The sequence below is a fragment of the Garra rufa genome, chromosome 11 (assembly GCF_049309525.1).
Source record: "Garra rufa chromosome 11, GarRuf1.0, whole genome shotgun sequence".
NCBI lineage: Eukaryota > Metazoa > Chordata > Actinopteri > Cypriniformes > Cyprinidae > Garra > Garra rufa.
The window spans coordinates 14,412,720-14,429,849 of NC_133371.1; the positions used below are offsets into that span (position 1 = coordinate 14,412,720).

At 34.8% G+C, this 17,130-nt stretch overlaps 1 protein-coding gene across 1 annotated transcript in view; it reads right to left on the reverse strand.

Moving 5' to 3' along the window:
• Positions 1-16,807, reverse strand: part of LOC141345668 (uncharacterized) — a 37,854-nt gene extending 21,047 nt beyond the window's left edge. The window contains exons 1-8 of the mRNA XM_073850555.1: positions 16,622-16,807; positions 16,085-16,262; positions 15,636-15,788; positions 13,716-13,998; positions 10,800-10,915; positions 10,590-10,716; positions 6,606-6,697; positions 6,279-6,430 (exon numbers count right to left, since the gene is read on the reverse strand). Coding sequence (XP_073706656.1) covers positions 6,279-6,430; positions 6,606-6,697; positions 10,590-10,716; positions 10,800-10,915; positions 13,716-13,998; positions 15,636-15,788; positions 16,085-16,129 — 968 coding nt within the window. The 5' untranslated portion in view covers positions 16,130-16,262; positions 16,622-16,807. The remainder of the gene's footprint in view (positions 1-6,278; positions 6,431-6,605; positions 6,698-10,589; positions 10,717-10,799; positions 10,916-13,715; positions 13,999-15,635; positions 15,789-16,084; positions 16,263-16,621) is intronic.
• Positions 16,808-17,130: the final 323 nt, after the last annotated feature.

Consider the following 17,130-nt stretch of genomic DNA (forward strand, 5'->3'; position numbering starts at 1 on the left):
GACACTTATTTTTGCTTTTACATACAACTACAAAACACCGGCACTGCATACGAGACAAATGGCGAACAGCATACAACTGGCTGAGGGTTGAAATATGCTAATACGGGACAGTCCATTCGTGGACATGGGTGGGGCCTGATTAGTATGATGTCATACTGCTCAGAAAATCAAAACGGCTTGATAATTCAGGTTCTTTGGTAATTAAAAAAAGGAATGAATGGATTTTCATAATTGTAGGGTGGTTTACCTTGGTCTCAACAATAAGTGAGTAAAGTGTCTTTCAATCAACTATAGCATGGAAGTGGAAGTGGGACATCAATAACCATCCCTGAACAAAAAGGCACACGACTATAATTACAATTCAGTAAGAAATCTTTCTAGACAATCGTATCACCATTGGGTGATCACACCTGTAACAACATCAATAAGGTCACTTCGATCATTATCCTTAATTTAGAGTGAGACTTTATTATGGGCTCTTCATTATTGTCACTGCTACAATGCATTTAAACATTCTCACTAACACAATTAACCCTATTCTGTTTTTTTAACCATGAAACAGAAAATGAAAAAATGTCACTGATGGGGTTAAAGCACTGCCAAGGTACAAAACCAACTCATAAGTTACCCTCACTGGCCACTTTATTAGGTATACCATGCTAGTAATGGATTGGACCATATTTTGCCTTCAAAACTCCCTTGATTCTTTGTGACACAAAGTCTGCAAGGTATTGGTCCAAACTGACATGACGCAGTTGCTGCATATTTGTTGGCTGTACATCCATGATGCAAATCTCCAGATCCACCACATCCCAAAAGTGCTCTGCTGATTATAGTGAAATCATTGTCATCTTCAAGAAACCAGTTTAAGATGATTTGAGCTTTGTGACGTTGTGTGTTATCCTGCTGGAAGTTGCCATCACAAAAGGGGTACACAGTGGTCATAAAGGGACAGATAGGTCAGCAACATTTAGGTAGGTTGTGGCATTTATACAATGCTCAACTGGTACTAGGAGACCCAAAGTGTACAAAGAAAATATCCTTTAAACCGCTACACCACCACCAGCAGTCTGAACCATTAATGCCAAATGGGATGGATCCATGTTTTCATGTTGTTTATGCCAAATGAAAACCTTACTCACAAATAGATATGTCAGTATCTTGGAGGCTAGCTGACCATTTCACCTAGGTACCTAAAGGTTTGTTGATCAGGCCCCTACTTTTCTCCTTAAACAAAACACTGCATGGCAGTTGGCACATGGTTTGTCTAACAATCTTTGTTACATGGAAGACATACAGCTTTACTTCTCATTTCAGCCAGACAATCCAACAGCAGCTGCACAGATCTCTTCCTTCCTCACATACATCTCAGCAAGGCTGAAAGAACACCAACCCGCTCTGGCTACACGAGACTACTTCAGACTGGACGACAGCCATGCTGTTTTATGGACTTCCAGCATGTGCAATCAAAAAAAAAGGCAGCATAAAACTTTCATTCCGTGGTTTTATTCTGTGAACAATTATTGTGTTTATTTTGCTTCGGATCATTGACCTGCTTGCAAGACCAACCACTACCACCACCGTCTAGTTTAAGCTTACTGGCAGTGACAGTCAGGTATTGATGAATAGCCCATTAAACTGCAGTGTGCTGCCGGTAGGAAATAGCTTTGTTTTACATTATTCAATTTATCTTCATAAATTATATACAGTTTAAGAGCCTTGAAAGCTCTTTCTGAAGTCTGTTTTTGAATCAATATATTATAGTGGACACTTTATAAAGTGCAAAGAAGCAGGTAGAGTATTTGGACAAGAGATATTTTCTTTTAGCCTTGCTATTTTGCAATCAGATCATTTTAAGCTGCTAAACCCCTGGGAAAGTTTTCAGTCCAAGGATCCAATAAGCAAATGCTTTTAAACTGTCAATCCAAAACGGTGCTAATGCAGAGAAAACCCAGCCAATTAGCTCAGAGATGGCAGAGAGAAAGAAGTTTTGATGGATGAATTGTAATCAAAACTAAGACAATATGCAATGACACAGAGACGTCGTACATTAGGTATGTGTGAGTCTGTTGTTGATGCACAAACAAATCATGCATGTGTGTGATCAGTGCACTGATTGCTAACGTTGTAGTTTATTTTATAGTTTAAAATTATTTCAATATATTTGTGACGAAAATTCATGGCTGGTGAGTGTTTTGTAACGGAAACTGGCCAAAAAAGCATGTTTTGTGGGAGTTTACGATGTTTAATGGTGTTTCTATTTTTAATGCATATTTTGCTAAGTTTAGTAATTCTGAATGTATTGCTACAGTAGCTATTTGCAGTCAAAGTCAGGGTGGCAGGTTTAGTGGTATTTTGACATCTTCATGTGGTCCTGTTTGCCAATTTATGCCTCTCAAATCCTAGCCTTAAAGTCTATTTTTATCGAAAATTCTGAGAAGAACAAGAATTTTTTTTTGTTAATATAAACGGCAACACTATTTGCAATTTTCCTTTAAATATTTCCCTTAAAATTGGAATTATAATTAAAAAATAAAAAACTTTACATTTTTGGAGTTTGGGGGAAGAAGATCAGTGAGCACCAGTTCACCATATAAATGGCAACACTAACTTGCAATTTTCCTTTAAATATTTCTAAATAAAAATTAGAATTATAAAAAAGAAAAATTTGGGGAGTGAGGAAGAAGATCAGTGATCACCAGGTGTCTGAATCAACAGACAACAAGAGAACACAAAAATATATATAAATATAAAGAAAACAACAGTGTACTGTACACTGTACTGACTTTCACTGTACAGACAAAAAATACTTCACATATTTTCTAAATTCTATTATTATTTACTTACCCTTGTTGTTCACGACCCCCCAAATAAATGACCAAATAAATAAATAACACTAAGGGCTTTCACATTTTTCCAAATATCTGTTATGTCCCACAGTACAATGTAAAAGTTATACAAGTTTAGAAAGACATGAAGGTGAGTAAATGATTACAGAATTTAAGCAGGTGAAATGTGAACTTAGGAGTGATAATGTTGGATATTAAAAAAAACTAAAAAAAACTAAAACACATTCACTGTTGTTTTTATAGCAGAGACTTGGCCAGTGATTTGGAAGAAGAGGGGGAAAAGCAGAAAAAGGAGGATAAAGCGACAGATGAAGGACAGGGCCCCATGAGCCAGCTTCATCTGTGCTGCCAGAGTTTCCTTAGGAGAGAATGAAGTGTTCCAGAAAACTACTGGCAGCACAGACGGGAGCAAACAATGGAGGCGATGAAACCTGCATGCACAAAACTGATGGGAAACTGTTCTCAGTGGCTGCACCCATCATGCAGAGCAGGAGCAGAGGCGGAGATGGGGAGGAGGAGGGTCTCAGGGCCAATAGGTGGGAGAGAAGTGTTACAAAACAAACGTAATCAAAAAAACAAACCAGACATTTCGAAAATAAGGCTTACTTCACACTAGAGGCATAAGTGGTGCATATTTTTTTTCCAGCACCAATGTTAACAGATTACAGCATCCACACTGTGCACTAAAAAAGGCACTGTATATGTGCAGCTTTTGTGCTGCTTCTACTCTGCTTACACTTCCAGTGTGAAACAGGCATAAGAAACCCAAATATCTCCATCATATTTTTCCCAAGTAGTGATTAACCTCTTTCACAATTTATAGCAAGGACAACAGAACCTGAGAATAAATAAAGAATAAGCACATTTCATGTATCCAATGTAATAAAGAGTGCCAAAAAACAGACAACTAGAGTAAACACAATAAAATGTATATAAAATCACAACCACTGAGGTGCTCAAAGTCTGGTTTGCTTATAACACACAATAAGGGGCTGCCCAGAATGTATTCTTTTATTTCATCCTCACTGTTTTTGAATGTTGTTCTAAGTGACTTTTTATTTTACTCGAGTGCAGTAGGCTTAAACGGGGCATCCTTTTAAGGGAGAGAGAGTTTATAAACAACTGACAGTTGTGACCTAAATATGATTTTTATTTACAATAATAAATCCTAAAATTCAGCACTGGTAACCTACTTCTCGACAGTCAGTCACGTATGCACTCGAGCTCCAAAAATCGCCAGATCATTTTGAGTTTAAGACTTGTGAATACACGGAATTGTTAACTGGAGACTGGTTCTGACCGCAATCTGATCAGTCCAATTCACAAATTAATTGTTCAGTGTGATTTGCGTATCAATTTAACAGGTTCTTTGAAATCGGACATTACTTTCTCATCAAGGAGAGTGTGGCGATTTCTCCAGTTCAAAATAATGAGGAACGACATGTTTTTAAGAAAGGTAGTAGAGTAAAAAGTACAATATTATGCTTTGTAATGTAGTGAAGTAAAAGTTTCAAGTACAAATACTTGAAAAATGTACTTAAGCACAGTAACAAAGTGAAAATACATTGTTACTGTTCACCACTTCTATGTACTCATCTATTTATAACCTGAACAAGCGGACATGCATTAATTCTGACATCTGCAAACAGATGGATATTTCAAACGTTTTTTTGTATGCATACACTATAAAAAGCTCTCATGGGTACAGCTGATTTATCACAGCCATTCAGAAGTGCACTGCACTCCAAATGTAATGGACAATTTTATAACCTAATTCATAAATATTAAACCTCTTAACATTATTAAAACTACATACTGAGTAGGGGTGTAACGGTTCTCGGTTACAAAAAAAAAAAAAAAATTCAGCCGCTCCGTTCTCCACCCACGGTTAGGCGCGCACTAGGACGTGGTTCAACTTAAATCTGTAAAACTGTTTTTATAAATAACACGTAAAACAAAAAAACGTGGACAAACCATTTACTTTTGTTCAATGCGAGTGCTGTATGCTGGAATATGAGCTGTCATTTATTCTGTCAATCACCCAGGTCTTGATACCACGCATTTGCAGGTGAGACCTGAACAGCACACATTGGCATCTGTTTAAACTAAACTAGTTTAAGCTATGACAGGGATGGGGGGGGGGGGTGCAATCCAACGCTCTCCATTGACTTTGTATTGCGGTAAGCGGACACTCGTTTTTTTTTTTTTTTAGGTCGACAGCTTATAAAAACGTAGTTCTGTCTTTTTAAGCTTGTTTACTGTACACCTTGTCACATAGCAGCTTTTAGACATTGTTCTGTTTTTTGTTATAAGTCAGAAATGACAAGGAGGCAGCTTCCCGCAATACAAAGTCAATGGAGAGCGTTGGTTTGTTTTCCCCCCGGTGGGCGTGGCCTTTAGATTATGACACGTAGCACTCTCTATAGTTTTTTCCCTAAACATAGCACATGAACTGTAACGAAACCGTGAGTAAAACCACGACACAAACTAAACCGTGAGTAAGTTGAACCACTGCACCCTTAATACTGAATGCCTGACACCATCTTTGTCATGGAAAAAACTTGTTGGTTTGCAATGAGTTCGCAGTTTTAAGGTAGTCTATATGTTTGCTTAAATTTATTTTTAAGATCTGAGGTAAATGATCTATCATTGATTTCAGTATGGCTACAAATGTCAAGCAATATGATATTTAAACGCACATTAGACACTTTTAAGATTGAATAATCAGTATTATTGTCATAGTTTGTATGTTGCAGCCTTGTCGTCACAGAAATAGAAACTGTTTCTTAAATAGAAATTTTGCGTGTTGCCGTCGCATGTAGTTAGGACAGTGTTAGTGTGAACGCAGCCTATTAGACCTACTGCAGTCTATAATGTTGTTAATAAAAATAAAATGGAAATAATACTGAAAAAGAAAAAAACACTGACTGCTCTTGACTGGACAACGTACAGATACTGAAAGTATGTTTATTGCTTGTAATGCATTTCTTAATTGCTTATTACTGACTATTTTTGTTTTTGAAGTTATATTTGAAATTACTTGACTATATACAATGCTATATACAATAACTTCACTGTATGAATTTAAAGCTACTTAACCCCTAGCATGTATTTATTAAGAAAAATTGAGAACGAGCTTCATCATGATGCCTCAAGAATCACATTGTAATCTAGTACCCACGAATTGAAATCAGACCGAAACGCAAGCCAGTGAAGACTCACACCTGTAATGAACAACCTCTAATGCAGTGCTCCGCTCAAATAAAATTGTACTTTAAGATATAGGTACCGACACTGCGACACTGGACTGTATAGACAAGCACTTGTATTTAATAGTGATGCTCTGTCTACCGAACAGCTGTGGTACTTTTTAGGAAGAATGTATGATCTTTTTTAAACATTTGTGAATGTATAGCATATGCATCCTTACCCTCTCTCTCCTCCTCGATGTGGCTCATTCTGAAGGCCATAACATTCTTCTCATGACCCTGATCTTGAACCCTTTCAGACTCAGTCACCATGGTAACCATTTCTTGCCACTCCATCACCTGAACATCATCCATGATGCCCGTTTCACTCACCTGTTAATAGAAAAACACACACATATTGTATTCACAATACAGCCTAATTCACATCATATCAGCAGAGAGAGTGAAGTTTCTTATGAACACCCCTTCCTTGTGTAATCAGTTTAACGGTGGTATATTTATTTTACAATAAATTCACAAAAAGCAAAACAAACAAATATATCATTGCCTGTGATGCTGCTCTTTTGGTCACCTGCTCCAGGTCGGCCTGCATCTTCCTCTGCTGTTCCTTATATTCCATAAGTTGCTTCTGTAGTTCATCTATTAATGATCAAGAAAATCTTAACATAAGACAACATGCAGTTTATGAATGGGAACAAGTACTTGCATACTCGAGTACTTGGAATTTACAGTAATGATCAATCAAAGCACATCATGATGTGACACAAATGTGTCAAAAAGGGGCATTGCTTTAAATTTTGGGTCATTCCATGTCAAATCAACCAAATTTTAGACTTCATTTTAGACTTAGAAATGTGCGTTAATTTTAGTATAGCTGTATAGAACAGTAAATGTTAAACTTGTATAAAAGTCAGTGATTAATTATTTATATTTATTGTGGGAAATGTTATATCTATAGCAACTGCTTTTCCATTGCTGTGATTTGCTAGAAACCATTGTAAAACGCTTTGTATAAACTCCCAGGTAAAGGTGACAGTTAAGACATTTATTGCAATTACCCCCGGGCCCTGGTTGTGAAAAAAATTTTAAACTGTACAAATTTTTAGGATTCACAATGTGGGTCACTTTACATACAGCTAAGCCTTTTTGTCTTTTAAATAGGAATTCCTGAAGAACAAATAATGTTGTAATTAGAGATGCATCTTGTTTCGCTCTATCAAAACAATTGTATATACCTAAAACACAATGGAATTGTCATATGTGACCCTGGACCACAAAACCAGTCATAAGGTTAAATTTTACAAAACTGAGATGTATACATCATATGAAAGCTCAATAAATAAGCTTTCTATTGATGTATGGTTTGTTAGGATAGGACAATATTTGGCCGAGATACAACTATTTGAAAATCTGGAATCTGAGGGTGCAAAAAAATCAAAATACTGAGAAAATCACCTTTAAAGTTGTCCAAATTGAGCTCTTGACAATGCATATTACTAATCAAAAAATACATTTTGAAATGTTTGCAGTAGGAATTTTACAAAAAATCTTCATGAAACATGATCTTTACTTAATTTCCTAATGATTTTTGGCATAAAAGAAAAAACAATAATTTTGACCCATACTATGTATTTTTGGCTATTACTACAAATATACCCCAGCGACTTAAGACTGGTTTTGTGGTCCAGGGTCACATATAACTGCTTATGGAGCCATCAAGAGTTCAAGAAGTATGCACTGCTAAGGTGTTTATTTAATGAAGTCACTGTTATCACCTCAAACATTAAAGGGCTTTTCACACTTAAAGGAGTAGTTCACTTTCAAAACAAAAATTTACAGATAATGTACTTACCCCTTTGTCATCCAAGATGTTCATGTCTTTCTTTCTTCAGTCGTAAAGAAATTATGTTTTTTGAGAAAAACATTTCAGGATTTCTCTCCATATAATGGATTTCTATGATGCCCCCGAGTTTGAACTTCCAAAATGCAGTTTAAATGCAGCTTCAAAGGGCTCTAATTTATCCCAGCCGAGGAAGAAGGGTCTTATCTAGCGAAACTATCAGTTATTTTCTAAAAACATTTACAATTTATATACTTTTTAATCTCTACACAGAGAGCTAGACAAGATGAGCATTTGAGGTTAAAAAGTATATAAATTGTATTTTTTTTTTTTTTTTTTTTTAGAAAATAACCAATTGTTTTGCTAGATAAGAGCCTTCTTTCCTCAGCTGTGATGGTTTAGGACCTTTTGAAGTTGAATTTTGGAAGTTCAAACTCAGGGGCACCATAGAAGTCCATTATATGGAGAGAAATTCTGAAATGTTTTCCAAAAAATATCATTATCTGTAAATTTTTGTTCTGAAAGTGAACTACTCCTTTAACAGTTAACCGCAGGTCATTATTAACCTAAAGTACAAAGAATACTGCATTATCTTGTTTTACGAATCACACTGCTCATACTTTACCCAGTGTTCAAAGCCCTTTATTTTAACGGCCACTTACACCACTGGCACCTCAGTTCAGAACATTGTCCTGCAGTGTACGATCAGAAGGCATGTTGATGTGAGGCAGGATGTTCTTGTGTCTTTTGTGACCCAACTGGGTACTTCAAATCATTCAGTTGGCCAGGATATGCAGTGTTGAGTGCAGTAAACATTTGCTTTATACAAAGTGACCCGAGTTCAGTTTTCAACCACTGAAAATGGGAAAAATCAAAAATTTGTACATAGAGCCACATCTCTGGAGGTCTCTAGGACTAAACGATACATGACCTTAAAAAAGAAGATACCAAAATAAAAGTTTCAGAACCAGAATCTAAAATGATATCAAGATAACTTTATTACCTGATAAATATTTATCCATGGCATTTTATTCTTTTTGCTTTTACCTTAATCTATGTATTTCTTTAACTAGAAAAATAAATAAATAATGAGGTCCTCCGATGGACACAGAATTAAAGATTACGTCATGATTTTCCATAGCACTTAGCGGTCTGATTCATCAGAAAACAAGTTACTCTAACCTCAAGGGTAGCAACAGTACTCAACACTCTGTAAAGCACACACACATGATGTGCAAAAAATATACATCTGCTTTCATCTGTAGTACTGCATGTATAAATATACTACCGTGCATCACTGTACTACCCCTGGAAAATACTGTGCCACTGTTGGTGTTTTGAGACTTGATTTTGACTACTTATATTATATCTTGTATTTTTAATTGTTGGCCTTTTTTCATAATAATATATTTTATTATTAAGACTTTTGTAAGTATATTGCAAAGCTGTGCTTGGAGTGTAAAACTAATGTATGTGCTCAATTGACCATATGCACAGGGCGTACTTTAGAACTAATGATAAGCCAGATAGTTATACATTTAAATGCTGACAGCTAAACACTATCATAACGTGTTTAAGCTAATGTTAGCTAGCTAGCGATACTTCTCTTCAAGGACATCTTAATCGTATTCCTGATAATCAGTAACTTGCCTTCATAGTCATGAACACATTTTTAAAATCTTGTAATATTTTAAAGCCATTATTATTTTTCAACTCTACAGCTGTGCAATAAAATTCACCTCAAAGATTCACTCTTCATTCAAAAAGATGGAAAAAAAAAAAATGTCTTTTCACAGAAAACAATGTCTTTTTGAGATGAAAATGACATGAAATTACCCATATAACCAGAAGATGGCAGAAGAGGATCAATCATTGGCTGCCATTTCAACTCCCTAGTTTTTTCAAGACGTCTTGTATTTCGATTTATTATAAAATTGCTAGTATAATAAAATTTAGTTTTTTTGCACTGAAGTAAATAGTATAGCAAGTGCAAAAAGTCATTAAAATAAATAATTACATAAACAAGCTCAGACACAAACTTGAAACAGTATACATGGACGCTTGGTCCTCTTAGACAAACAAAACTTTTCTTTGATTGTGAATGGATTATGTAGAGAAAACGAGCAAAGTACACTCCTATTATGGTACAGTACAGTTGACCGGAAATGACTTGGCTGGCTTGTCTATAACAAGGAAGTAATCCGTGCATATGGTCAATTGCTTCATTTGTAATTATTTGTCAAACAAGTTAATAAAAAAATAAATAAAACACACGCCATGAGTACTGCCCTAGAGAATGACTGCTATAATCAGAAACAAGGGAGAACCAACAATGTTAATTACTGATTATATTCTTGATTATAGAATATATGATTATGATTAATATAATTAATTTCCTGTAATTTTTTTTTCTATGCATTTTTTGCATAGTAAAATAAAACCCATTTACGATAAGCTGTAATTTGCATTTCTTTGCAAAATAATTTTGTCAGTTAAAGTTGACAGTTAAGTCTTTTCTTCTTGCCAGCATATTTTGATCATGTAGTGACATAAAAAGCAAATATTGAGAAACATCCTCGCCAGACTTCAAATATTAGCCATTATTGCATCTGTCAAGTTCTCGAATAGATAAAATAACTAAAATTCCTATCTTTTAAATGAACTGGCTTTGCTTGTTTGCTTGCTTCATACCATTTTTTGCCTTCATATCTTCATACAGTTCCAGTTTGCTGAGCATGTCCTCCCTCTCCTCTTGCAATTCAGTAATGCGACTATGTAGTGACGTGACATCAGGGGACATATTGAGACATACTCCAGACTGAAGACAAAAACAGAAAGCCGTTAATTAAATTTAGCCGCACATCTGTGCAAATCGAATGAAAATGCAATATGCTTTCTTACCTGAACTTTTTTGAGTTCCTCCTCGAGCTGCCTGATCCGAGATTTGGACCATGCTTTCATTTTTAAAAACTTTCCTTCTGCTTTACTGGCCTCTGCTTCTTTCAGCTTCACTTGAGCTGAAATGGACAGAACAGAACAGATCAGACAAAAATATAAAAACAAAGCCACTGAAAAGGAAGGGTGATGAGAGTTTACAAAATGCATTGAGTTGAGAACTGTTCAAAGTAATACCCTATGGCACAAGTAGGCAGAAGACCGTGATTTGGAAAAAGACTTTCTTGGATGTAGGTAAGCTAACATAAGATCTGCACGTTTCGGCAATTTCCTGGAAAGTGCATAACCAACAGTAAGATTGTTTAAAGACTTTAGTCCTTTACAAAACTATGGTAATAACCAGAAAATAAATGAAGGGATCAAAGCTCCTTTAGATGGCCTGGGCAACATTTTGAAGGCACAAACCTTTTCAGCTCCATGTATGGACACAATATGTCCCAAATAGTGTACAATTCATGAAACAAGATCAGTTAATTTAAAACCCTTCAAGCCATAAAGCCTTGAAACAATTTATCTTCACAGACTTGATGCCTGGAGTACATTATGTGATGTCAAAGAAGCTTGTGTTTTTTGTTTTTGCTTTTTTTTTTAAATTCTTCCTGCTGGGAGAAATCACGTCAATTGACACTCGTATGGTCACGGCTTGCATCGTGAGGACAGGCTTGCCATCATTAGCTTAATTAACCATGTGGAAGTACATATTGTGCAACAGGATTGTGTAAATAATGTCAACCACTCAATGAAATATGTATTAGGTGCCTTTAACTACTGTGTAGCTACATTTAACTTAATCATTTGATATAATGCACTTATTGAGTATAAAAATGTTTTACATTACATGTTAATACATAATTAAATACATAACTCATTTCTGTAGTTACGTCCACTGTTGTACCCCTTAAACCTAAACATACCATCAAATTTGTCACTAATCTAACATTGTAACAATTCATAATATGTGACAAAACCAGTCATAAGGTTAAATTTTACAAAACTGAGATGTATGAAAGCTCAATAAATAAGCTTTCTATTGATGTATGGTTTGTTAGGATAGGACAATATTTGGCTGAGATACATCTATTTGAATATCTGGAATCTGAGGGTGCAAAAAAATCAAAATACTGAGAAAATCACCTTTAAAGTTCTCCAAATTAAGTTCTTAACAATGCATATTACTAATCAAAAATTACATTTTGATATATTTACAGTAGGAATTTTACAAAAAATCTTCATGGAACATGATCTTTACTTAATTTCCTAATGATTTTTGGCATAAAAGAAAAATCAATAATTTTGACCTATACAATGTATTTTTGGCTATTGCTACAAATATACCCCAGCGACTTAAGACTGGTTTTGTGGTACAGGGTCACATATTCTAACAATCTAACAATTCATTATATTATTTTTAAGTATATAGTAATTACAGACACCTAATATACAATTTTAATCATGATAAACATACTGTTTGATAAAATCATGAATAAATGATAAATATAATGCTCTATAACCGATTAAAGCTACAATTGAGTTCAAAAGTTTACGTACACCTTGCATAATCTGCTAAATGTTACTTATTTTACCAAAATAAGAGGGATCATACAAAATGCATGTAATTGTTTTTTTTTATTTAATACTGACCTGAATAAGATATTTCACATTAAAGATGTGTACATATAGTCCACAAGAGAAAATAATAGTTGAATTTTAAAAAATGCCCCGTTCAAAAGTTTACATACACTTGATTCTTAATACTGTTGTTACCTGTTTTTTTTTTTTTTTTAAATACTGATACTTGTTCATGACTCCCTTGTTTGTCCTGAAGAATTAAACTGCCCGCTGTTCCGAAATCCTTTAAGTCCCACAAATTCTTTGGTTTTTCAGCATTTTTGTGTATTTGAACCCTTTCCAACAATGACTGTATGATTTTGAGATCCATCTTTTCACACTGAGGACAACTGAGGGACTCATATGCAACTATTACAGAAGGTTCAAATGCTCACCTATGCTCCAGAAGGTAAACAATGCATTAAGAGCCAGGGGTGTAAACTTTTGAACAGAATGAAGATGTGCTTATTTTGCCTAAATATAATATTTTAAATTTACCATGATCTTCTAGTTGCATATGAGTCCCTCAGTTGTGCTCAGTGTGAAAAGATTGATCTCAAAATCATATACTCATTGTTGGAATACATAATAATGCTGAAAAACCAAAGAATTTGAGAGACCTGAATAATTTTTCTGAAGAACAGTGTGATGTTTAACTGTTCAGGACAAACAAGGGACTCATGAACAACTATCACTAAACAACAAAAACAGCTGTGGATCATTCAGTAACAACACAGTATTAAGAATCTAGCATATGTAAACTTCTGAACAGTGTCATTTTTATAAATTTAACTATTATTTTCTCTTGTGGACTATATGTAAACATATTTTATGTAAAATATCTTATTAAGGTCAGTAACACATGTATGATCCTTCTTATTTTGGCAAAAAAAATTACATTTTGCAAAATGTATGCAAGCTTTTGACCTCAACTGTACATGAAACAGTAAATTAAATAAATGGATTTGGGCAATATGCTGAAAGCAGAGTGAAATTTGACTTATTTTCCAAAACTTATTTTACAATGTGGTATAAGTACATCCATGTCATGTCCATCCCTAAAACATGACAAATAACGAAATAGGCACAACCCTGAATGTAGACACTGCAACATTCAGTGATCAATTAAGAAAATGTTTACAGACCATTAAACAAAATTTACTGTGACACATGCTTAACCAAGACTGAGCTCATTTGAGAAAGCAAGGTCAAACTGCAGACAACATTTTCTAACCATGTGACATGATTGACTACCTTGCAGCTCTGTGACTTTCTGAGCTGTGTTGGAGGTGGGTAGGTTTGCTGATGCATCTGCGGGTTGTGACATAGAGCGCTGAAGAGTCTCAAGCTGTCTGCGCAAGGCCTGCTCCCTCTCTGACAACTCAGTCTCATGTTTATCAGCAGCCCTGAGCAGCTCGGCGTCATGTTTCTCCATCAGATCCTTGATCCGAGCCCGAGTAATGTGACGTTCTGCATCCAGCTTTGACTGAAAGTTTTCTTTCTCACCCCGCAAGCGCTGCATTTGTTCTGTCAGCTCCTACCGAACAAACACACACAACTTACATTACAAAACAACTCTTGAGAACTGTAAGAATCAGCGACTGACTCTATAATTGAACAATTTTCTCATCTGTGCACAAACATACAAAAACTAATCAAAGAGAAAGCTACATACTATAATAAGAACTAAGGAAATATAAACTATAAATCTGCAAAATGTTAATTATTTTACCAAAATAATACTGTTCTTACCTGAATGATCCACAGCTGTGTTTTTTTTTGTTTTGTTTTTTGTTTGTTTAGCCCGCTCTTTTTCTACAAAAAAAACTCCTTCGGGTCCAACAAGTTCTTTGGGTTTTCAGCATTTTTGTGTGTTTGAACCCTTTTCAAAGATGACTTTAAGATTTTGAGATCCATCTTTTCACACTCTGGACAACTGAGGCACTCATATGCTACTATTACAAAAGGTTCAAACACTCACTGATGTTTCAGATGGAAACACAATGCCTCGAGTGGGGGATGAAATTTTTTTTATTTGATAATCAGGGTAAATTTAACTTATTTTTCCTTTGTGGGAAACATGTAAATATCTTCTGTAGCTTCTGAATGGCAGTAATAAATTAGTAATAAAAAATATGATTCTAGGCAAAATAAGAAAAATTTACACATCTCCATTCTGTTCAAAAGTTTACACCCCTGGCTCATAATGCATAGTTTTTCCTTCTGGAGCATCAGTGAGCATTTGAACCTTTTGTAATAGTTGTGTATGGGTCCCTCAGTTGTCCTCAGTTTGAAAAGATGGATCTCAAAATCATACAGTCAATGTTGGAAAGTATTCAAATACACAAAAATTCTGAAAAACCAAAGAATTTGTGGGACTTGGAGGATTTTTCTGAAAAACAGCAGGCAGTTTAACTTGTCAGGACAAACAAGGGACTCATAAACAAATATCACTAAAAAAAGAAAACAGCTGTTGATAATTTAGTATTAAGAATTAAGTGTATGTAAACTTTTAAAGGAGGTATTTTTTTATAAATATAAATTTTATAAATATAAATCAGTACTAAATAAAATAAAAAAAATCATACACATTTTTTATGATCTCTCTTATTTTGGTAAAATAATAAACATTTTGCAGATTCTGTAAGGTGTATGTAAACTTTTGACCTTAAACTGTTCGTTAACAGGACATCATTTGTATTTAGTGCCACATCATGTCACATAACATCTGATTGCTAAAAGCACAATAGCAATACTGTCTGCATCCAGAGGGGAGACTTGTAAAAGTGCAATATAAGTTAAACAATAAAAGTCCAAGAGCACGGAAAGCAATAGAAATTACACATGCACTTTGAAAGGGCTTGGCAAAACAAGTAGGACAAAAATTCTCTCTCTCTCTAAGAAAAGTAGTAAAAGATTGGAAAAGTAAATTTTATGTTGTGCAATGGAATTACTTATTCATGTAAAAAAAAAAAAAACAGGTCATATCTGTATGAATGCACTGAATGCACAAACAAATTTGGTTGAGAATTTGGGAAGAGAAATTTCCATCCTCAACAAAAAATCCTTTTTTACATCAACAAGAAAGTTATAATTTTAATGCTTTTGTTAATAAACTACATTAGAAAAACATCATGTCATTGACCATTTGAGCATTTGCAAACTGTAAATTACCTTGACTTGGTCATCTTTACCGCTGAGTGTTGCATCTTTTTCCCTGATCAATTCTTTTAAATGGGCCACCAGCTCCTCCATCTGTGTTAGCTGCTCAGTGACCTCAGAAAATCTTATGTCACTGCTCATGTCCATCTGCGGGGAGCCAGGAGCCTGAGACAAGCAAAAAATCTATTAATGATGATGAACATTAATGCAACGCACAATGTAAAGGGGTGAGGGTTTTCTTATATTACCCTAAAAGGGTTTATTTTGTTATAGTGACTTGCATATTGCACAGCTGCTCATGAAATAAATATGCTGACATATTTGCAATTATTTAAAATGAAAACACACTTCACTCTTAGACATTCCCAAACTAAACATATAAGGCTGACTTCTGATTCTATACATCCCAGAAAACAATCTTCATTATGAGATATTTAGACAAAAGCATGGGTAATACTCACTCCTTGCGCAGAGCCGGACTCATCTGCTGAAAACCACCTCAGCATTGTTTACACACAACCTATGGCCTAAGACAGGAGGTCTTAGACAGGAGGTTTCAAATAAAGTAAAGCAAGACTATGCAAAACTCAGTCATCCTACTGGAAGGTTCTTCACATCTGGTCCTGGAGGTCCACTGTCCTGTAATAAAACGTTAATATGTGTAAATGTTTATATTGTAAATAAACAAAAGTGTTGCATTTAAAATAAATATGTAAATGTTAAAATCTATAATACCTCAAATAAGCATTATATTTGCATTATACAAAGCATTATACAGGGGCATTATCTGTGTCATATGATTCGAAGCTTTCTGTATTCAGTTAGCAGAGCAAGATTATAAATTAACATATAAACAAACAACGTTAACCGTCATCAATGATCACAATCTAGTTAAACAATGAAAAATAAAAAACATTCTTAATCCCAATCGCTTAAAACGGAAAGCGTGAAGTGCAGCTGCTAAGAGTATTAAATAATGTCAGTTAACATAATCTTACCTAGCCAGTTTTACATGGATTTATATCGCGTCACATTTCGATTACAGTGCAGGTTCAAGACGAAGTGTTCTCAGTCGTACATGTTTAACACAGCAAATATACATATATGTTGTATTGTACAGTAGCGAACCTATAACCTTATTTTCTATTAGGTTTATCAATCCGATAAACACCCAGCTCTTGTTAATTCGCAAGGTTCTTCTTCTTGTTTAAAGGCAGTTCGATGCTTCGTAGCATTACCGCCACCTACTGTACACTGCCACAGTGACCTTTATGTCCGTTTGCATGTTTTGCCTTTCTAGTGTCATTAAAAATAATTTCGAAAGTTGGTTAAAAAATTGCGAAACAGATGAAATATAAGAGAGAGTTAAACATGAGCTCATGTTTTGCATGTTAAACATTGAATATAGAGTAAAAGTTTTTTAGTGCTTATGACCCAGCACGGTTTTAATGCTGGGATGCTGGTTTTAGCTGGTTTATGCTGGTCCTTTTACTGGTTTAAGATGGTC